The sequence below is a fragment of the Neovison vison genome, chromosome 11 (assembly GCF_020171115.1).
Source record: "Neovison vison isolate M4711 chromosome 11, ASM_NN_V1, whole genome shotgun sequence".
Lineage (NCBI taxonomy): Eukaryota > Metazoa > Chordata > Mammalia > Carnivora > Mustelidae > Neogale > Neogale vison.
The window spans coordinates 7,775,398-7,799,356 of record NC_058101.1 but is presented as its reverse complement, the minus strand read 5'-3'; the positions used below and the strand labels follow the sequence as shown (position 1 = coordinate 7,799,356).

Below are 23,959 nucleotides of genomic sequence, written 5' to 3'. Positions count from 1 at the left end.
AGCCAGGGCCTGTAACAGAAGAAAATAAGATGTCGGGAGATTTGAAACCCCCTACCAGCAGCAGCAGCAACAGATCGCTCTCTCTCCTAGAACAATAAATGTTACTGGAGGCTGTTTTCTGAACTCCAGGCAGGCCCAAAGGTCTTAATAATTTTGGCCATTTACCCAAACTCTTAGAGGCTGAGAGGAGTACTGGAAACAGAATGAAGAGCCTGGTTTCGTCCTAGCTCTGACTTGTGTGCAGACTGATCAGCAGTGAATGCCCTTCCCTCAACTTCTCCCTGTGCCTCTCCTCCTCCGCAGGCAGCATCGCCGCCATTACGGTGACAGTCATTGCCGTGGTGTTGTTGGTGTTCGGGGTGGCAGCGTATCTGAAGATCAGGTGAGTCACACCTTACTCTTCCTTACGGGGAAAAGATTCCATTTTTCAGGTTCCAGGCCGAGAGCTGGTTTGCCCAGTGCTGGTGTCCTGATACGTGTGTTAGCTCTTGGAAACGCTGGTCGGGATGGAATGAGGGCCACGGTACTGGGCACTGGACGGGAACCCACGGTGCGGTATTTGAACTTGGCCGCGCTGGAGAAGTATACAGCAGGAGGGTGAAGGAACATGCAGTCGGGAGATGGAAGCCTTGGCCCCCTGCCCGTAAGGCCCCTCCTCACCTCACGAAAGCCACATGCCTCCCGAACCTCAGGTTCTTCATCTGGGAGATGGGGTAGAGGCGGGAGCTCAGTGGGTTACAAATACCAATGTTTGAAATACCACTGTGGATGTGTGTCCAGTCTGCAAGGAGGTTTTCACTGATGCTAAAGCAAAATGTTGAAAATACAAAGGAAAGTGTAGTGTCTTCAGGGCGCCTGAGTGGCTCAGTTGGTGAATCGGATGCCTTCAGCTCAGGTCCTGGCATGAAGCAGGTAACCCGCTTCTCCCTCTCCCTCTGCTTCTCCCCTCTGCCTGTGCTCTCTTTCCCTGTTTCTCAAATTTAAAAAATCTTGAAAGGAAGGAAGAAAGAAAGAAAGGAAGGAGTAGTGTTTTCTGTAAAATTAGATTTTTCCCCCCTGAGATTATGTCCTTATATTTTTGGCTTTAAAATATCTCATCTCTTTGAAATGAAGGTGATCACGGATGGCAGCTGAGTTTTTATTTGCTTTAGCCAAATAGAAAGTTGCCATAGTCTGTGAGCCCCCAATTTTGTGGTCTACTGCTTTGTGAAATCCCAAAGTCTCCAAAACCACATTACTTACCCCGAACATGCCTAATGGCAAGTGGCAGTCTTATGTGCCAGTCTGTGGAGCGCCTCTAACAAGGGACAGAAGCCCACGTGCCACCATGATGAGCACAGCCTCCCTCTGACCTCCGACCCATTCTCTTGTCAACTGCTGGGGGCATCTTCATGGTAACTCTGGGCAGACCCTGTCACTCCATCCCTTAAAAGCCCTGGTGACTTCCCTCTGTACTTAGAACTAAATTCCAACCCCACATCTTGGCCCTCAAGATCACTCATGGAGTCTGTAACTCCACATCTTGGCCCTCAAGATCACTCATGGAGCCTGTAACCCCGCAGCGTGGCCCTCAAGATCACTCATGGAGCCTGTAACCCCGCAGCTTGGCCCTCAAGATCACTCATGGACCCTGTAACCCCGCATCTTGGCCCTCAAGATCACTCATGGAGCCTGTAACCCCGCAGCTTGGCCCTCAAGATCACCCATGGAGCCTGTAACCCCGCAGCTTGGCCCTCAAGATCACCCATGGAGCCTGTAACCCCGCAGCTTGGCCCTCAAGATCACCCATGGAGCCTGTAATCCCGCAGCTTGGCCCTCAAGATCACTCATGGAGCCTGTAACCCCACAGCTTGGCCCTCAAGATCACTCATGGACCCTGTAACCCCGCATCTTGGCCCTCAAGATCACTCATGGAGCCTGTAACCCCGCAACGTGGCCCTCAAGATCACTCATGGAGCCTGTAACCCCACAGCTTGGCCCTCAAGATCACTCATGGACCCTGTAACCCCGCAGCTTGGCCCTCAAGATCACTCATGGAGCCTGTAACCCCGCAGCTTGGCCCTCAAGATCATTCATGGAGCCTGCCCTTCCTCATCTCACTCGTCACTTCTCCCTCTTGCTCAGCAACAAGCCACAGTCACACTGGCTTTCCACCTGATTCTTAGAATGCACCAGGCTCCTTTCCTCTCCACATTCTTGTGTCTTGCCCGACCCTCTCTGAAGGCTTTTTTTGTACCTCTTGCTCATGCAAGGTTTTCACATCACGTTCTCCAGAAGACTTCTCTTCCAGTTTGGTGCCTCATTACTTTTGTCCTGGCTATGACCACTGTTTATTATTTTATTCATTGTTTTATATATTTGTTTACTCCTTTATTGTCCCTTTCCCCCTCACAAAAAAATGTTAAGCTCCATGAGGACCCAGACTTGGTGAGCACAGCACTGGGTGCAAAGAAGATACTCAATAAACTGAATAAGTAAACAACATACTTAATTTTATCATCCCTATCACACATTCCCTTTGCTGCCCTCTCTCATTTCCTCTGCTCACCCCGGCCCAAACCAAGACCCACCAGGAACCTCTCCCATCCTCTTTCCCTTTTCCTCCCTCCGTCTTTTGTTCTAAATCGTGCCCCAGATCAACCTAATGATGGTGTCAATTATGAGATTGCCTCGTATTATCACCTCTATCTAAGGTACAAAGAACTGGAAAGCCAGATTTCTAAGAGAAGTTGGAATTAAAGGGCCAGCCTTACCTGGGTCTAAAAGCCTTTCTGGAAGCATCCTTGCTCCTTCATAGCTTAAAATAATCTCTTTTCTTCACTAAGTCTGTATTTCCTTGACCAGTAAACGTAATTTTATGAATTTTATCTTACTAAATGATACACTTTTCCATCCATTTTGTTATTAGTTGATCACTGCAGATATGCTGTTTTCATTAGGAGTTAAATTGGCTTTTATGAGCTAGTCTGGGACCCTCGTTCCCACCTGCAGTGGTGTGTCTTTGTGTCAGGGTGCAAGGAGGCAAAAACGGAACTTACCGATAAACTTCGGAATCACTTTGCAGTCACAGTGGTGAGTTTCTGAAGGGCCAGGTCACAAAAAATATGGAGTGTGGAGTGGAATAGAAATGCTTTCCTCTTGCCACACACTTGCCAAAAATGATCTTCATCCTGACTCCAGGCAAGAATTCAGGTTCACCATCTTAAAGCACCGACTCTAGACAGGCAGTCTAGAACACTAAGAACTCAGACTCCAGAGGCAAGGAGACCTTAGTTGGAATCCAAGCTCTACCAGTTTTTAGTGGGTTCTAGCGGGACCTGAGCCTGTCTTGGAGCCTTACTAACTAACCCTCACTTCTCCTTCCCCTGTAAGATGAGGGCCGTGATGTTACTTGGTAACGCTGTTGGGCTTCCCAAGTACCCAGCACTGCCATCATCATCACCAGAGTGGTCAAATGGAAATAAGGGCCCCCAGTAAAACAGTTGCTTGACAGTTCCTGAGCAATAGCAGTGTGCCAGGCCCCCCTCTAAGTACTGGGGGCCCACCAGTGATGAGACACGATCCTGCCATCACAGAACGCACTGCACTTGGAATGTTCTGTTAGCAGGTCATTAAAATCGGTTCTAATGAGTGCTGATTAAAATTGCATAACGTTTTATTTTAAAAATTTAAAGAGTGTTTTCTCCAGACATTCTCAACACCAGATTAATTCAGTGGATGATTAAAATGAAGCAGTCACTGTTTCTCTCCCCCATGTAGGTCCTCCTTTTTCAATGCAGGAAGGCCCCAGTGGGATGAGTTTAAGATGGTTATTTATCTTTGGGATTATAAATTTAAGGACGGATCAAGCGATTAGACCCCTGTTTAGAAAGCCCCCAAGGAAAGCCCCTTTCTGCCGCTCTGTTAATTATTTTGGCAAAATGATAACATAAGGAGGTGAAGAGCCCTCACGAATTTTAAGGCTGTGCCACAGTCCTTTTAAGTGTTATTTTGCCAGATTCTTGGAAAGCCCCACTTGTATCATTCACCAGAAGTACACGCGGGTCAGCTGACAAGTGCGTGTGTGCGCGTGCGTATGCAGAGACACACACGTGGGCGTGTGTACCTGAGGTGATGTTTCCCCTTGGCTGGAAGTTTATTCCCTTCCTATGATCCCAGTTTCTGAGGAGAATCACATGACAAGAGGTCTGTCTCCTGTGGTCCTTCAGCTCACTTGGCTGGAGCAGGAAGAGACTGACAGCCCAGCCCGCGGGGAACCATTCGCTCTGGCCTGCAGCCAGTGGGCCGTGAGCCTGGCCCAGCCTGGGACCCTGCAAACGCCAAAGAAGAATCTGCTTCCAAGGGCAGCCCCACAGGCAGGAGAAGGGCATGTTGTGAGCTCTGCTGCCGGCTCAGTAATCTCACCTTTTCCCAAACCCTGATTCCCTCAGAAGGCGTCGGCCACCTCCGCCCACCATCTCTTTCCATGCTCCTCTTCTTCAGGGACACGTGACCCCTAGTCCTGTCACAGTGTCCCCTGCCTACAGGGCCGATTCCTTCTGTCACTAAGCCGCTGGTGGAAGTGACTTATAAACACGAACTGCCCCTGAGCCTGGCGGCTGTTCTCCATCACCGACGCGGCATCTTTGCTGGCAGTTGGGGGTGGGGGGAGGGAGGAGCGTGGCTTTGTGGTCAGGTTCAACACGGACCCTTCCCCTTCCTGCTGACGTGGACTTGGGTGAATGATAATCTCCCTGAGCCTTCATGTCTTCATCTGTAAAAATAGAGTGGATAACACCCACCTCTCAAAGTTGTTCGGAAGATGAAACGAAGTAATAAATGTGGAGCCCTTGGTGCCTAAGAATACGTCCTCTAGGCAAACTGATTAGTCACTCCATGATCAGTTTTATAGTTCTGTGACCATACAAGGTTGTGTTCGTATTATGGCACTGGTGTCTAACTCAGGTCAGGTAATACTATACATGACTAATATAAGGCCTAATACCTAACTCAGAACTGTTACAAGGATTAAATTATAATACAGAGAAACATTCCATGCCGGTGGACAGGGTAAGTCCTGTCATCGTGATTGCTGTTACAAGGGTGCTTACCACCGCGGTGCTCAGTTAGGTGGTCGCCGCCGACAGTGCCATGCAGTAGGCACCAGGGATTCAGAGAAGGGAGAGGAGGGCAGGGGAGCAGACGACGCAGCAGCTCAGTTTTCTAGTTATGCACTGAGGGGCAGATGTCCAGGTTCCATTTGATGGTTTCAGGTATGTTGCACCTGGGAGGCCGCACCCCTGTTATAGGTTCATCAGCAGAAACTACTTGTAAGCAGTCTTGATTCCAAGGCTTGCCTGCCAAAAAGAACGCAAGAGCCCTGTGTGCCTCTTGCAGAAGGGTGCCTTTAGTGAGCGCTGATGGAAGTCCGAGGGAAGTCGTTTTGTTTTTGTGGAAATTGGCTCAAAACTCTTCTGCCACGAGATAATCCCCTGCTCAGGAGACCGTATCTGCTGTCGCCAGCAATGAGGACGCTGCTATAATTAGGGGTGAGTAACCCGGGCGGACAACACGGGCTGTTCCCTTCTCAAAAATAAATGTGATCGTGATTTATAGACACAACAGGGCCTGGCTTGGAAGGCGTTTTGTCAGAAGTCACCTGTTCTGCTTTCAGTCTTCCAGCGATTCTCTGTTATACAGCTGGATGCCTTTCAGTGGTTGGTGGCTTTCAAGATTTGGTCCAGGCAGCCGTAAGGTCCAAGACTGTCTAGAATTTGTTACTGACAGGTTGGCTTTTTAAGATCTGCTTTCGGCGTTCTCTGGGTCCGGCTGACTCGATTCTCCAGCTCAGTAGTTCTGAAACGTTAATGTGCATAAGAATCGATAGGGGAACCAGGTGGTGGGTATTATAGAGGGCACAGCTTGCATGGAGCACTGGGTGTGGTGAAAAAATAATGAATACTGTTTTTCTGAAAATAAATAAATTGGGAAAAAAAAAAAAAAAAAAAAAAAGAATCGATAGGGGAGCTCATTAAAAACACAGTTTCCTTCCAGGTGATAACTGGGCAATGTTAGCAGTTCTTCCTGAATGTTCTCCTAAACCCAGTTGAGTCAAGTCTTAACGTATTTTGACAAAAATCAAAAAACAGAGGAAGATGCTTAGAGGTGATACTATACAAAGTCTTCAGGAAGTAGGTCTTAAAAGAAATTAAATGAAGATGAAATTTAACTTAGTATCCTGTATTGTAGCTTCAGGACGTGCCCGTGGTTCATCCAAGCAAAGTTAGGTGCTTAACATTGGAAAACAGCTTCGACGGGTATTGGACAGCTCATCGTCATGTTCCAACTAAATATACCTATGCTTAGCAAACAATTCTATCCACCTAGAGGCCGATACCAGTCTATGAAAATGTGGGATTAGCAAATACCGGTCAATAAAAATGTTTATGATTGGAAAATCTGTATTTATATCTGAACTCACTCATACAACCCTTTCATCACTCTGTCTCCTTCAAGGGTCTAGTGCGTTCCTTATAACCATTGTCTCTGTTCCCGTATCTATCATCGTGGGTCTTTAGAAGAAATACATTTCAAGACATGTCCCCCCAAATTCCCCCAAAATCAAAAACAAAAACATACCAGCACAGTTTCCTGGGTCTGGTCCCCATAGGTGCTGAAGCAGTGTGGCGGCTCACAGATGAGGCCAGTGCTGCTCTCTGGGAGAACCCCCCTTTGAGTAACCCTGATCTACCCGTTTCCCGACACTCCACACACATGTTCTAGATGCGGTGCTCCCACTGTTCCGTGTCTTAGTGACTTTGCACGTGCGGATCTCCCAGCGGGAGGTGTTTGAGTCATCTCTTTTTCTATCTGGCTAATTCCAAATTGTCTAGCTTGAAAGAGATGCTCTCTGGGAAGCCTCCTCTCCACCATCTCCATGGGATGCCCCTTACCGCATGTGTGTCCTTTGTAGGACTCAATTCCTTATCCTGGAATCACCTCCGCCTTTGTCAGTCTGCTCCACCAGAAGGATCGCGAGCCCCGTACCCGACATACAGTAATTGTTTTACACTTACACTTCCTGGAGGAGTGAATGATTCTGGGTAGCAAAATTTGGGGTACAGCAGCAGTCTTCGTTTATTCCAAATATGGCGAAACAGGGTTTAGAGAAGGGGAAGCTTGCGGGAATCCGTTAAAACCATATACTCGTCAGTACTTACTCGTGACTCTGAACTTCTTTACTAATAAGTGTTTCGATATATGGGCCTTTTCTGTGGTGAGCGTCTGCCAGGATGATACCAGCAGATAATTTTAAAAGAGAAAACAAACAAATTCTATCGACTCCTTCAAAGGAAACGTGATTATTTAAAGATAAATTCAAAAGTAACTGCTCTTTAAAAGAAACGCAGACGGTGGGCAGAACTCCTTGAAAATGAGTGATTGGAAGCTTTCCAACATTGGGATTTGGGCAGAAAGACAGCACTGATAGGTTTCCTAAATTATGATACTCATCCTGCCACTTTGTTGTTACAGTAGCTGTAAATTCGCCCCTAATGGTCACGGCTTTCTTAGCCTCAACACCGTCACTGGCCATGTTCCTTTCCTACTTTGGACAGTTGTGACATGGCTATACACCATGTCACTAACAAGGGAAGCAGGGGAAGGGCACACCCCAATTCTTTGTACCATCTTTGCGATGTTTCTATAAATCTAAAATCATTCCAATAATTGAATAATTTATTTTGAAACAATTATAGTTTGGTAGCAGCCACACAGAGATGTTGTTTGCCGCTTCCTCAGAGCCTCTGCACTTTCTGTCCTCTCTGCATGGTTTACCTCAGGCATCCACGTGCCTCACTCCACACCTCATTCACCTGCTGTTCACCCGTCATTTTAGTGAGACTGTTTTCCGATCGCCATATTCCTAATGACCGTCCCCACCTCGCACTGGAACTCCTCATTCCCCTCGGTTGCTCTGCTGTCCTCCATGGCACATATTACCATCCACCATATTATTTTTCATGACTTGTTTGTTGTGCCTGCCCCCCACCGGAGTGGAAGTTTCCTTAGGACAGGGGTTTTGGTCAGTTTAGCTCACTGAGGCATCTCCCGGCCTCCAAATAGGGCCTAATGGGTCATAAGGTTTCACTGAATCTTTAAATGAAAGGAGCCAGGCAGAAAAAGGACAATCAGAGAAAGCAAGAAGCCCCCAATGGAAGCAAAGGAGACAGTGGCAGCTAAACCAAACTGGCTTTGCAAGTGGATGTAAGAGTCTGAGGCTTAATTACCGGCAACTAATGAGCTATAAGTTAGGCTGTGCTTTCCCAGCTCTAAGCCATATTTTTTCCATCTTTATACCCTTCCTTCTTAGCACATGATGAGCACTCAGGTTTGAATGACAGAACTCACTTGACTCGAGAAGAGAGAACTTGGCGGGGGGTGGGGGTATGATAGTAAGCAAAGCTGGAACCCGGAGGGAGCCCTGAGCTTGACCCTTAGAAAAGAGAAGGCGTTTTCACCAACAACTATGTGTCCACACAAGGGAAGGAAAACACTTCATTCATTTTCAAAGACAATTGGGTTCCATTAAGTATTGCCGCTGCAGTTATCTTAAAAGAGGTACCACAGGGACGCCTGGGTGGCGCAGCTGATGAAGCATCTGCCTTCAGCTCAGGTCATGATCCCAGGGTCCTGGGATCGAGCCCCGCCTCAGGCTCGATGCCCCTTCCCCATGCTCATGCTGTCTCTCTCTCTCTTTCTCTGTCTCTCTCTCCAATAAATAAATAAATAAATAAATAAAGTTAAAAAAAAAAATAGGTACCACAGAGAAGTTGCGGAGAAAAACTCCAAATGCAGATGTCATCGCTGCACGTACCAGTTGTCACAGGGCATCAGCAATTAGGGACGTGGGGAGAAGGCAGGGCTGCTTCCTCTTAGAGCAAGCCATTTGAGAAGGAAGCTGTGAGACCAGGACTTGACATAAATCATGCCCTGTTTTGTCCCCCGTGGGTTCTGCTTTCAGCTCACTAAGCCGCACAGTAGCAGCAACACGGGGCTCACAGCACAGGGCCATTGATTCACAGGGACCGTGAGCTCTGTGCTGAGTGCTTTAAAGCTACATCCTTGCCTCAGAGAAATTTAGGTAGAATTCTCTTTCCTCTTCTCACAATTACGGTCAAAATGGTGGCTCTGACCCGTTGGCTTGGTTAATAGTATTTCCCCTCTGCTCCGGTTATATTACACTAGGAATTTCCCCGGACTGTACAAGTCCCTGCTGGTGCTGATGGAGCAAACTCCGTCTATACTGTTCATGTGTACCTGGTGGGAGCCCTCGGCATCGGGCATTGGTGAAAGAACCGCTGCCTCGAGAGCAACGTGTGAGATGTGCAGAAAAGTCAAAGAAAAGTAAGAGGTGGTCTGCCCCCAAGAGGTGTACCGTCTGAGGGAGCCGAGGCACGGCGAGGCTGCGCTGGCTGAGTGGGACGGCACCAGGCTCGACGAAGAAATTGAGGAAACCAAGCTGCTGTGCCCTGGCGAAGATGCCGTTGGTACCCACTGCTCCTCCGGGTGAGAAGAGCTGAAGGAGTTCTGCACAAGAGAGCCAGGAGACCCAGATTTCAGCACCGGCTCTGCCACTAAGTCACATGGACACGGCATCTGGATTCCTCAAGCCCCACGTTCCCTAACTCGAAGGCGAGGTTGTTCCCCATCGTGGGCTCCCCGAGGACCCATATGAAAACCTCCCCTTCGCCATCTAAGACGTGCGTGATTGAAGAAGTTCTGACCTAGAGAGAGAGTTTAAAAGGATCATTAGTTATTCTTGTCTTATCTCACACACACGTACACACGCACAAACATGTTCGTCTTCCTCTCTCTACAGTATTAGAGGATTGATCCAAACCTGGCTTGCGTCCCAGCACGCCCAGTGCTTCTTGCTCAGACACATTAATATATTAAAACAAGCCCTCCAGCTTCAGCACATTCCCCAATATGGCTTATCTATATCTCTGGCTTCACGTTCCTTGGCTGTCGGTATTTCGCTTAACTCCCTGTTCATTCCAACAAGAGGGCAAAGAAAAATGAAAGTAAAGATCCATCCTTTGCTTTTATTTTTCTGATATTCGCGTAGGGAGTGTTTCTTATAATACAGCAGATTCAGGCAGAACTCTGATCAAATAGTCTTGCCTGGACTAACTATAAGCAGGAAAACCTGATGACCAAGAGATTGTTAATCCTCTGACCGCCCCCCCCCAGCATAATGCTTTTTTTAAAAAATGCCAATAATCAAATAAGAAACCGGTTTTATAACTGTGCCCAGAGTGTGTTTTAGCAGTTCCTGACAGGAAGGAGGCTTGCTTTTCCCTCCATGCCCTTTTCCACTGTTTGCAGGTTTGCCATGTGCTTTTGTAAGTTTCATTATAATAAACATCAAAAAGCGGTACTGGCCAACACTTACTGTGCATTTACTATGTGCCAGGGCTTTATATGCATTACCTCATTCCATCCTCCTGCCAGCAATAACACATTTTAAGTTTCTCCAATTTATAGGTGAAGAAACATGGGATTAAAAAAATAGCCGAGGACATACATCTGTTGACCTAACTGATACTTCATGGGAATAAAATTATATGATAGATATAAAACACTGTGAGAAGTTATATTACCATACAAAGGTGAGGCAGGAGCATCCTATCAATAAAGGAGCAGGTTTATTAGGTAGATGTTGGCCAGGCTTGCAACAGTAAGTCATACTAAAATTTAGGCTTGGCTCCACTCGAGCAATCCCCGGGTTTTTACTTGTTCATTGAGCTCCCATTGCTCAACCATCCCATCCTGTTGAAGGATTTGGTTGAGGCCGGAGGTGTTAAATGTGGGGGAGGGGTTGGCGATGTGTGGCCAGTGACCTTGTTTACCAAAACTGGCCTCCCCTCTTCCCGGGGATCAGAAAATCACTGGTGTGTTATCTGCGGTCTCTGTCCTTCTCACACCCACAGAAATGAGTGGGCCTTTAGGGTGAAGAAAGGGTCTTGTGGAACATCCTCAAATTTGCAGGTGCCCAGGCTGGGTCAGCTGAGCGAGTCTGCAGAATCCAGAGGACTAAGAATCTGAAACCAAGTCTGCAGGGGCCTGGTGCTTTGCAACAGATCGTCTCTTTTCAGATGTCTGGCATACGTAAATAACTGCAGACGAGTGACAGCAGTGATTTTAGCAACAGATAGAAGTATAACAAATGCCTCTTGTGCCTTTCAGATTGTATTTTCATTTTGTTCAGTTTTCCTGTCGAGCTAAGAAAAAAATTAGGGGGAGCGGCCCATGTGTCGGTACTCTATACAGCCAGTGTGATTTCCAGTGGCCGGGTGTAATCATTCATGCACGAACATGAACCTGAAAGCCAGTCTATGCTCATTTTGAGATGTTCTAATCCTGATCACACTTTTAGCCATACAATGTCTGTAATCCTCTCTGGGAAGCTCCCTTCTTGTGAACAGATTGGCTTTCAGAGATTTTTTTTTTTCCCAATCACTGTTTCTTCTGCAAACATTTATTAAGGACTTACTATGCGCTGGATATTTTTCTGGGCATTGGAGATAGTGCCAAGGACAAACAAAGCGGGCAGATCATCCGTACATACAGTTTCATCAGGGAAGGTGACAATAACAAAATAAATGAGTAAATTACATAGTATGTTAGGAGGTGATGAGTACTTTGAGAAAATTAAGCCAGGAAAGCTGGGAGAGGGGGGTGGGAGTTGCAAGTTGGGGTTCTTAAGAAAGGCCTCACTGAGAAGGTGACACTTGTGCAAAGACTTGACAGAGGTGAAGGAAGGAGATCCGGAGGCCAGCTGCTCCAAGCGGAGGGAACGGTGTGTGCAAAGACCCTGAGGCAAGAGTGTGCCAGACGTGATAGGGAGGAGCCAGGAGGCATGGTTGGAGCAGAGGGAACAAGAAGGACTGGAATGGCAGCTGATGTGCTCAGAAAAGTAACAGAGGCCGGATCCCAGACGGTTTTGCAAACCAAGCTAATGATGTTGGCTTTCACTCTGTGAGATAAGGAGCCACTCTAAGGTTTTAAACAGAGGAGTGAGAACTAGCTGATTTCAGTTTCTTACAGAAATAATATTGTGAGACGGGTTCCCAAAATGACCAATCAAAGCCTATTAAACCCAAGGTGCCATTGAACTAACGATGTTAATCACACTCTAGGAAGCTCAGAGCATGGGATCTAGACCCAGGAGGTGAGAATCTGACTCATAGCTCAGTTGGGTACCTTCGTGCCCATCAATCAAGAGCTCGGAGAGAGAAATCTTTCCCTCTCAGAGAAACAAGCAATACTGGCCCCGTGGCCTTATTTTGAGGATCAAGTGAAAATGGAACACAGAAACATGGTGTAGATTGTAAAACGTGATCCGGTGAGAGCCGTAGGGGTTGTGGTGGCGTCCTCATGACTCCTGGGAAAATTCGGTCCAGGACCAAAGTCAAATCCCAGGAACGCAACCTTCCCTTTGCTACTACTTCTTACTCAGTAGCCAGAGCCAGAGGAACGGGTCCTCGTCCTTCTCCAACACTAGAGATCCCATACAGAGACCAGGACCCGGGTGATCTCAAAGGGAGGTGCCAGCCGGGCTCCCCCGTGAGCAGTCCTAACTTCCAGGAGTTTGTAGACTGAGGCCTCCAGGGCTGGTGGGTGGAGAAACCACGCGTCCCCTCCTGTGGGCCCTGAAAGCTTCCCCCATGCGGGCTGCTGGGCCTTCGGCTCCCCTAAGACAGGCAACTGCTCCAAATAACCGCAGCTCTCTCCTCCCCCCACCAGGCATTCCTCCTACGGGAGGCTTCTGGACGATCATGACTACGGATCCTGGGGAAACTACAACAACCCTCTGTACGACGACTCCTAACGAAGGAGCGAGGCTGGGGCGAGGAGGAACTGTTTATTTATAAGCGCTTTCCCAGTAGAATTAATACAAGTTCCTGACACGCATCGAGCGACAATCTCTTAAGCCCTGTTTTGTTGGTTTGGTTGTTTTGTTTTCCTCCCTCTCCTCTGGCTGCTATCACTTCCCCTTTCTGGTACAAAAAGAATCCTTGTTTAAAGGTGAGCGGAGGCTTCTCTGCAGCTGAATGAAGAAGGCAGACCCGGAGCCAGACCGCTGTGGTGGAAGCCTCCGTGCCTGCCGCGATTTCCACTGTAAGAGGGACCGAGGGCCAGGGAGTGAGTCCTTGCATCGGGGGTTACTTTTAGGGGAACTTTTTGCTGGTGGTACTTCTCAAACTTTTGAGTTAGGAAATTGCATGAAATCTTGGTGCAGGGAAAGGAAATGCACCCTGGGAGTGTTTTACCCTGCAGGTGAGGAAGCAGGGGGCTGCTCCAATTTTTTAATCTCTGTTTCTACCTGGTGTATCTGACAGGTTGCCTGCTTGGCTCTGTGAGCTGGATCCCGGCTTCTTAACGGCCTAATTAGTGGAGGAGGAAGCTAGGAGGTGCCCCGGAGGAGGCCAGCAGGCCGAGGGACAGCCTGGCATGTTGCTGTCAGATCGCAGCGTGCCTTCTACCTGTTCCGCCCTCCAGGCCGCCCAGCTCTGCCCGAGATGCCCATTGTGGTCAGCCGCAGCAGGCTGTTCCCAGGAGAGGAGCTGAGTTAGAGAAGAGAAAGGGGGGGGTAGCGTGCAGTGGGCAGTGGAGGGGGCTGGGTCGGGAGGGAAGGGGTGACCCTCACAGAGACCCCCTGGAGGGAACAAGGAATCAGGCCCCAATAACTAACAGAGACATCCACTGCTCGAAGGAACCTCTAGAAAGAACCCTTGCTTTATAGGCACAAAACAGCTGGCTCACTGCCTTCTGTCTGTTGGGAAACGGCTGCAGACCGTTTTGTAAAAAACTGTAAAGGATTAGTCTATCTGCAGTAGCTCAGTGAGGCGTTTCCACGGGAAACAGACACCACGATTAATCCATTTATTCTTCCCATACACTTACCTTCCTAATTCTGCCCTCAAATTAATGAACACTCCTGGGTACATGGCCTTACGCTCCTCAATCTCAAATTTCGAAGAACTGGTATGGTTTGCAGATGTCCAGATACAACCGTGGTTACCAAAAAGCAGACAATTTTGCTCCCCCCGCGTGAACCTTTTAAAAATGTCTCATGACATTTTTGAGAGTCTCGACTTGGGGGTGCCACTAGGAGGTCGATGTCACAGATGCTCTAAACATCCTGCAAGGCACAAGACAGCCCACCGCAGCCAACAATCTCCTGGCCCAAGAGGTCGGGAGTGCTGAGTTTGAGAAACCCTGGTTTATTGAAATGCCTGTGGTGGACAAAACAAGACACTCCCAGATTAGTAACATTTCTTACTTTTAACTAAATGAAATGATTTGTTAAATTGTTCCCTAAAAAGTATTCAGTGTGTGGGCGGATGGATTGTTTTGGCATGTGTGGTTGCCTTTTTATTTCTGTGTGTTCTCTAGCTAGCTTTATTTCATGGTGAGGACTCTGTCCTCCGGAAGCACCTGATGTCAGTGACCCGCCATCTTGTGTCCTGATTGCAGGAGGAAACTTCATGGATTAGGAAGCATCCATGAGGTCCTGATTCAGAATGCGTCCTGTTGTCCTACAGTGACCTAGTGCCATAAAGAACTTAAAACTGATCAATTTTTATTTCTAAACTTGAACCTGCTGCCTTGCTGTTTCCAGAATTTGACCCTCAGTTCGACCTGTCACTTACTGTGGTCCAGTAAAGTGCCAACAGGAAAATCGCTGTGGCCACGCTCTTCCGAGATGCTCGGAGCTGTGCCACTCTCCACAGCCTGCCTTCCCACACTCTGAATTTATCCCTAAATTCCTTACATATCAGAGGAGAATGAGCAAGCCCCAGAGGTATTTTACAATAGGACTACATAATAAGAAGCAGGCCGCCAGGAATTCTGATAGCCCTGATTATTTAAAAAAAAAAAAAAAGGACATTCCCAGAAAAATGCCCAGGGATGATCCATTGTGCCCCCTGTGGCCATGCTGGGCCTGAATAATTGTCTCTCTTCTCTACCCTCACTCCCTTGATAAAGCCTGTACGCCTTCAGTTTAGCAAAGGACAATTCGATAAAAACAGGACATCCCTTTTATTCCTCCCTCGGCCAGAAACATTTTGGCAAAATGTCCATGAAACACCTTCAGAGTGGTTCTCTCCTAGATGCTGTTCCAGTCCTAAGTACTGGGTCAGAGGGACCGGCGTCTTCACGGGGTACACTGACTGATTATGACCACAGACTCAGTAAGCATCTCCCCTTACCAGAGTCTTCTATTGCGCAAGAGCATTTGATGGGTTTGTTGTGCCTATTAACTTCCAAATCCTTACGGCAAAGACAGGGATCTGGACCTAAAGGAAATATATTCAGCAAGGTGACAGCTCCCCATAAAAAACTCTAACTTTCCTTGTTATGTCAGTTTAAAATACCTATAGGTTGAACCTTTTTTTGCCAAGTCCTTTTTTTCTGAGTTGGCCAAAGAATTTGAACTGTATTCAACACATGTTGCTTGAAACACACACACACACACCCCAGAAATACACGCTGATAGTTAATGTCCTCTACATCGGGGAGAGATTCTGTCCAGGTCTGTCCAAGGGAAATTGCTCCAGGAGGTCTAAAACTACCGTATTTCATCCAGGAATAGGACTAGTCATAAAGTGATAGACTGTCAGAGCAGGAAGGAGGCAAGCAGATTCTTCTAGACCGTAGACTGCAAATGATGAAGAGTGGGATTCGACTTTGTTTTCTTTGCTTTTTGCCGCCGTGAGGTCTCCTGCCCTCCCTGGATGTCTGTCTTCATTTCTTAAATGAGGGGGATGCTTCCCTATTGACCTCACCCCACGCTACCTCACAGATGTGTTGTGAGGATTCACGAAATGACATCTACAGTGTTTTCAGTTTCTGGAGAAAAATATTTATAGGCATCTTAAGTATTACCTAGATATATAAGTGATCTCAGTTTCAGTTTCTTATTTGTTGTTACACTGGTGTATTGTTTCGACTTAAATCTATAAAACGACAGCTGTATCTTGGCCACAGCAGGCAGCTGGCCCAGCTCTGAGCGACCCCCCCCAGTGCGGCTGACTGCGGGGGAACTGTGCCTGGGACCAGGAGAATGGTTCCTGTCTCCAAATAGAAAGACAGCCCCAGAACTGGGTCTCCCAGTTAGGAGACTCTTGAGTTAGGATCCAGGAGGTTAGGGGAACAGAAGATGAACACCTGAGTGCTGAGAGCAGTTGGCCTCTGGCCTTCACCATCCTGAAGCCTTCTGAGGCCTTGGTGGAATTGGTTTTGGTTTGATGTCCTCCGTTTGCCCTTCATCTTGCTTGCAAGGATGCATGGTTCGATCCCTCGTGTGTGGGAAATGAATTTTGCAACTGGGCCATGTTGATTTGCACGTTGATTCACCTTCTTTGCCTTTAACCTCTTTTTGGCAAATGAATGTACCATTTCAACTTTGATTTTTAAAGTGCTGGTTGGTACTGGTAATAGTGCTAACCAAGAGACCAATGCCAGATTGCTTTCTTGGGGTGAGTTAGCCAACATCATTTAAAGATGGATGTGCAACTTCTTTGATATTTGATGTAATTGTACCTACATTTGTTGTAAGACATCTTGCATACTAATTATAATTATATCAATTAAAGTTGTTAAAAGCCTGCATCTGACAGTGGTGATTCACATTTTGATATGTTTTGTTATTCCGGCCATTCAACTGATATGCTCATATTAAGTAGCCTTGACATGTTCTTAAAAAAAAATTTATCCCACATCAATAAATAGTATTTTCTGCACAGCAGGAAGGTCTCTCTGATCTCGAAACAGAATTGAAGGGTGTCAGAAATGAAGAAACTCTCCAAGCAGTGATTTTGCTTTTAACAATACACCATGTCTTCTAAAATCGATGTAAAAATAAACACGTCGATTGAATAAGTAGGCAGCGATACAAAATCAAGTCAGATTAAGGCAAATCAGCATTAGCAGTACATTTGATACCTGCTTGTTTCATCCTCCTTCAAAAAAATTAAGTTCATCATACGCATCCTGACAGTTAAAATAGCAAGTAATTTCAATCATTCAGAATATAGTATCAACCCTCGGGAGCTAAGCAAAGATTATCCTGACTCAGAAGAAAAGAGCAACAATAAAACCCATGCATTTTGCAACATAAGAGAGGAATGGAAGCACCTGCAAGCTAAAGCGAGGTGATCTGATGGTTTGAAAACTTGGGGTCAGATTTAGTAAGTTTAGGTGCCCGGTGTCCAGTGGCATAGCATGGAGGATGGACTGGATAGAGTCAGGAGGAAGAAAGAGGACCAAACACGAAACAGACCCTTTCCTGTTGGTAAATCAGCCATCTCTGGAGGCCCTGTGTGGGCACAAAAGCAAGTACCAACTCCATTATTCCAGGCTTGCCTGAATACCATCGCTCAGAAAGCACTTCAAATGTGCATGGAAAGGAAAGGCCTAATGGTAATGTGTAGTGTTGACCTATTACGGATTATTGAGTCCAAACGATATGTTTTCGTACATTATAGCTCTTCCAAGTCAGATCATACTACCCTTCGACTATTTAGTAACCTGTCTGCCACCTCTTACTCTTCTAAAGGTCAGCGGTACTTACCAATAGCTGGCTATATTTTTATTTTCCTCAGAAAGCATGGAGCTTGAAAAGTAACGATCAGATTGAGGAAAAAAGCCTGAAAGAGGTATGCTCTCTTCTCTGAAAGGATCTAAACTTGGGCAAGTGTAGAACCGACTCCATTTACTGCACTAAAGCAGCATTTATCAGTTTGACTCAAGAAACATATTGCATTTCTATTTTAAGCAAGATACCGAATATTTACTATAAAACAGAAGGAACATAGTTTCCAGTAGTGACTTTGGGTGCCTGTGGGCATTGTCTGATGCCATCCTGCATCAAGGTCGTGGTCACTGCGCTCTCCATGTTACAAATGGGGAACCCGAGGTTCCAGGACACAGCATACAGTCCTGCAAGTACTGACTCCTTCTATGGACTCTGGATCGGGAAAGAGGGCCCCTGCTCACCACATATTTACAGTTTAGTCGATGGCAGGGCTGGGATTCCAAACAGGTCTGTCACCAAAGCCCTAGATTATTTTCCACTCAAGACACTGGTTTCTGATCTAAGTATAACCCAGCGCTCACACCTTCTACTAAAATGGGACCTTCCACCTCTTGCCAAGTCGCCCCTCAGCTATTTTAGGTGATCTCAAGGGGGTCTGGCATGTGGCCCAGAGCAAGCCCGGTCAGCTGTCGGGCTCTGTCACCTCCCTGCTGGTTCACGCTGCCCTACTGCGCTGTGTTCTCTGCTAAGGAAGAGGCTGCCTCGGCCACTCCAACTCTGTTCGAGCGCCAACACAGGCCCCTTTGCCTCCCAGAGTTGAGTGAGAAGCTTCCCCTCGTTTCCACCTGCAGCCTCCCCGCTCCCCAGCAGAAACTGGCGTGAGTCCACAGCAGCCTGGACAAGAGATTCCATCCTCAGACTCTCTTCCCCTCTTTCCCTAAGGCTCCATTATTTCCAGAACTTGTCTTTCCTTGGTATCGTAATAATAGCTTATTCTCACCTAACATTCAATGAGACAGATCCTGTTCCAAGTACATTACCTGGATTAACATCCCTAGGAGGTAGATATTATAAATGCAGTGTGCCCATTGTACAGATGAGAAAACTAAGGGCCAAGGCTGTAGAAACTTGACCATGGTCCCGCAGCTCCTAATTGCCAGCAGTGGAACTCTGGAGTCCATGCTCTCCATCCCTTCCACGGAAGCCCCCACTCAGTGCCAGGGGTTCCTGCGTAGCCGCTTCAGTCACCATCAAGATGCTTGTCTGTGTCTAGACCCGGTGTGGTCAAGGCTGGGCACCTACGGCAGAAGCGAGGTCCCTTCCATCAGAAGGGCTCTGGCCTCACAGACTCTGGGCCGCCTCTGTCTAGATTCTGGTGCTTCTGGGCAAGGTCGCCCACCTGACAACCCCCAGCTCAACAGCAGGTGACTGACTCCAGGCTGACCCTTCCCTTGTCACCAGACGCACACGGTGGCTGTGGTGAGACAGTACAGAACAGTCTCGTGTTCTCCCACTCACCGTGCCTGCCTGGGCATGGGGACGGAATTCACCACAGCAAACACTGCTGGGCAAAGTGCTGAGAAGTTCAAGCCCATCAGAAGCAGGGATGGGCAGGTGGTAGGAGAGACAGATGCGTGCCCCCACACCAGGACACTGAGGCTGGGAACAGGCAGTCATCAGAGAAAACAAAAAACAATTGTCCATGTATTCCTGGAATATTAAAATTTTAATACAAAGCTAAGGATTTCACATAGAAATCAGTCTCACCCAGACTTTTCGAGAGCGGGAAGAGAAGTGGTTAGGGGAGCCATAGCAGGTAATGGCTGAAATTCTTGGGTGTCTGGGAGTCTGCCCCCATCTCTGGCTCCAGCAGGAAGGTAGTGGGGGTGGGGAAGAGGTGGGGTCCTCAAGACTCACTGGGGAGCCCCAGCTGCCCCCACACCTGATTGCAGTGGTTTCTGGGGAACAGCTTTCCCTTTTTTCCATCTTTCTTATCTCACCTGAGAACCTCTCATGGACAACCTCCAGCCAAACCCTGCAGGAAAGGGAATTGGAAGAAATGCAATTCTGGCTTTCCCCCTGGCCTGTCAAGGAGACCTTAGACAATGTGGGAAGGATGCTGAGCAGTGAATAAGTGAGCACAGTCCACCCTCTCTCCTCCAAGATTAGAACTTCCCCAAAAGGAAAATAAACAACATCATTTGATCCCAAAGGTGATGCAACTGTCCCTTACACAACTAAGGGTACACTCACCTGCTCCCCAAAAAGAAAGAGAAAGATATAGAATATGCCATGTGTGACTTGAGCTTTGGGAACATTCACTCCTAGTCAAGATGCGATCTTCCTTTGATATCTAATAACTTTAATGCCCAATTATGGGGTTAACCACCTTACATTGGATAAAGGTGGGGAGGATGAAGAAAGAGAAGAGGAACTGATGAATACACACACACACACACACACACACACGTATAAAATTGAGGAAGAGAATATGCATAGTTACAAAAAGACTTCCTTGCTGCAACTGATCACGAGACAGACAATGCAGGTATTGAGAACTTCCTTCTTCGGACAGCCTTTTCGTGTTCTTTTGTCCAGAGCCACATCTCATCTGGATGTGGTTCTTTTCGTGGCAGGGGGACTCAGACCTTCTGCTGAAATGTGAGGAAACCTAGGGACTGGAAAAGCAAAGGAGCTCCTGAACTGGGTACTACAAACAAATGAACATGAGAGAGAGAGAGAGAGGCCCACATGGTCCCCAAGTGCCCAGGACTCTCCTTCCCCACTTTCATTGCTCTTTCCTCTCTCCACCCCAACCCTCCAGCCCACCTCATCCACCCCCATGAAACAGAAAAAAAAAAAAAAGATAGGGTAGAGAAGAGGTTCAAAACCATTCTCAGCACTTACCTTGCTGCGTGCAGAGCCCTGGGTCATTCCACACCCCATCCCCACCCACCCACTCCTCCCAGCCCCTCATCTCTGCTTGGGGCCTTCTAAGGACAACGATGTGTGGTTCAGAAAGCCAGAACTTGATAAAAGGCCTGCTGGGAAGAGTTGGGGGGTGCGGGGGGCAGTAAGAGCGAAGGTTTCCTTTCATGAATTCACTTACAACATAGTTGTTCCATGGCCACTCTGCCCTCCAGCACCCCTAATCCCGATAAATGCTGCTTTAGTGCAGTAAATGCAGTCTGTTCTACACTTGCCAAAGTTTATATCCTTTCAGGATCTAAGCTCTGGAGCTTATATGCAATGAATTGAAATACTTTTAACCTACAGGATGAGTGACCCCCAATGGCAATTCATCTCAAGTCCTGAGGCCCCAGGCCTGCTTGAGGGACTGTGCTCTGTCCTTCTGAACAGCCATTTCTGGAAAGCAGCCAAACTCACTAAGCAGCCCTAACCATGGGCGCACAGCATTGAAGCCTTTGCCTGGCCCCTGCCAAGGGTTCCTGGCAATACCTGGCTGCTGGACTCTTCTCCTCCAGAGTGGAGAGGCTGGCTTCCACGTCTGTCTCCCGCAGGCCAATTTCAATACACCCATGAGTTCACGTAAAGCCTGAACTAGTGCCTCAGGGACTGACATCCTGAGCTATCCAGGGAGCTGACAGGTGACTCTTCAACTTAAAGAAAGGCAAGTCATTAAGGACACTTGTGTGGCACAGCAGGTTAAGCATCTGTCCTCAGCTCAGGTCACTATCTCAGGGTCCTGTGATCAAGTCCTGCATCAGGCTCTAAGGAGCCTGCTTCTCCATCTGCCTGTTGCTCTCCCTGCTTATGCTCTTTCTCACTCATAAATAAATAAACAAACAAATATACTCTTAAAAAAAAAGGCAAATCCTTCTTTCCTAGCCCCCACAATCTCCTGGAAACTGAGGCAGCTGGTCCCCAGGGGAGTAACCGGCTCTCAGTCCAACCATAGTCAAAACCATGGACAAAGGAGAAGTGGTAGGCTAGGGATCCTGTCCTGCTTTGTATCCTTCCCCTCTCTGTGTCTTCTCAATGCTTAGGACACTAGCTGTAGGAAGGGAGGGGGCAGCAGGAAAGCCAGGGTGCTACCTGCCGGAGGCATTACAGGACTAGGAGCCAACTGGGAGGCACTTGTTCTTGGAGAGCCTCACTGCTCGATTAAAGGCCCCATGGATTCCAGTAAGGAGTACACTGTGGTGGAATGTACCATTGGAAGCAAAATTTTCATTGATTCACCATTCAACAAACAGTACTGATTTATATATTCTAGATATATAAACAAGTGAAACAAAACATAGTCCTCAAGAGAATATTCATCCTCAAAATGCTTACAGTCTAAGAATAGAACAGTCTAAAAATAAAACAGGGACTCCGCACAGAATCACGGGTCACTAGGTAATGTGTAGAGACACAGAGAGCACAGGATTAGGATGTAGTAAAAAGAGCAGACAGTGTCCTGACAAGCTGAGTTTCATCTTCCTTATTCCCAGATGTCTCACTGATGCTCATTCCCCCACCATCGGCTTAATCAATTTCCTGGAACTGAACTTGCCCTCTAGGCTATGCCTTTGAAGATCTGTCCTTTGCCATCAGTCCCAGATTTTATCTTAGAAATTTAATTTGTTCCTCCTGACTGACATTTGAGCCACGGGTCCTGGCTTCTCGCTACCCTGGTCACAGCCAGGTCAGCCCTTGCTCCCAGGGTTTGTCATGGCCCAGGATGCCTCAGCTGGAACGTGGTAAGTATTGTGTCTCTCAACAGAGAAAGGAAGGAGGAGTGAGGAGGGGCCAGGGAGAGAGAATATCATCCTCTCTTCATCTTGCCACATTTTCTATGATCATAATTCCCTAAGGATCACCAGGAAGTTTAACTGGTTTTCCTCACTGTGTCCTCTGATGGAAGAGAGACAGGGAGAAAGGAAATGACATTTGTTGAAGGCTTGTGCTGTGCCCACTACCCCAGGAGGAAGATTGTTAGGTCTTTTTAGAGACCAGAAAACTGAGGCTCGGGAAAGTTAGGTGGCCTTCCCATTGCTATAGAGCCAGTAAGAGACGAAGTCTTGATTTCAACACTAGACTCTCTTACTCCAAAGCCCGTATTCTATCTAGAATGATGATGCTTCTCAAACTTTAATGCGCACACAAATCATTGGGGAATCTCATTAAAATGCAGGTTCTGATTCACAGGTGGGGGATCGGGGATGAGAATCTGCCTTTGTAACAAGCTCCCAGCTGGTGCTGATGCCAGGGGTTCCCCGCTGCCCCCTTGATTTTGAGAAGTAAGGGAGCTTTCTACGCACAACTCCAGGTACGCCCTAGCGAGCCCTCCTCAGTAGGATTGATAACACCACCTCTTACCCAAGGGCAGCAAGGTGTGGTGGCATGTTTTGGTTTGGGGTCTTAGTTGTTGCTATGACCGGCAGAGTTACCAGCGTTTCATATCTGGGAGTTAAGGATGCCTCAAATCCTTCAGTGCATGAAATAATACGGAGTTGATTTTCTTGGGACAGTCTTACACAGTACAGGCCGTCTCACCTGAAATTCCTAAAGCATCATCATCAAGGAACCCTGAGCAGCAGCTGGCCGGGGGAGAAGGGCACACTACTGTCAGATGCAATCCCTTTGGCTGCCTTACCTTGTTCTTGGCCATTGGAAACATCAGCTCTGCCCTCCAGCTGCTCAGGTCCAAACTGTCATCACTGACAGCTGCTCTACAGCCTATCACTGCACACATGAGTGCAGGTGGTTGTCTTGCTTCCTGGAAATCCAGCGTTTCAACAGAAAAGATGACCCAAGAGGGGTCTCATCAGAGAGAGGTATGTTCACATATTTCTTGGCACCCCCAAAGACCACAGGGGTGCCAAAAATGTCCAAACATGGATATTTTAGGAAAGCATGTTGGCCGACTGATAAATTCACATTTTGCCTCCCACGACAATTTCCAAAGCTATTGCTTGAGAAGATGGGAAAGGAACTGACTTCTACTCGGCCTTTGCCATGTACTGCAAGCAGGAAGGGTGCTTTGTGGCATGGAATAGACATTACAGACTCTGGAGCTCAAGGATCTGGATTTGAATCTCACCTCAGCTACTTACCAGTTGTGTCACCTTGAAAACAATACTTAATCTCTCATTCTCTCAGTTACTTTATAAAATGGGGATCAGAATGGTATCTGCTTCATTAGCCTATTACAAAAGTTCGAGGAATTAATACCTGAAGAACACAGAGCACAGATCAAAGACTATAAAAGCATACGCTTGCTAAATAGAACCACCATGTAAGACAATTTATTTTTACAGATTTTAAGGATGGGGAAACTGTAGCTTACTCAAGATCACATAGCTACAATGTGATACAAACTGACCAATCATAATAAAAAAAACTACTATTCACCAAGGGGCACCT

At 47.3% G+C, this 23,959-nt stretch overlaps 1 protein-coding gene across 1 annotated transcript in view; it reads left to right on the top strand.

Moving 5' to 3' along the window:
* PARM1 (prostate androgen-regulated mucin-like protein 1) overlaps nucleotides 1–16,662 on the top strand; it is a 100,406-nt gene extending 83,744 nt beyond the window's left edge. Inside the window, exons 3-4 of the mRNA XM_044224292.1 lie at nucleotides 304–382; nucleotides 12,790–16,662. Of these exons, the coding sequence (XP_044080227.1) occupies nucleotides 304–382; nucleotides 12,790–12,874 (164 nt within the window). The 3' untranslated portion in view covers nucleotides 12,875–16,662. The remainder of the gene's footprint in view (nucleotides 1–303; nucleotides 383–12,789) is intronic.
* The last annotated feature ends 7,297 nt before the right edge of the window (nucleotides 16,663–23,959 follow it).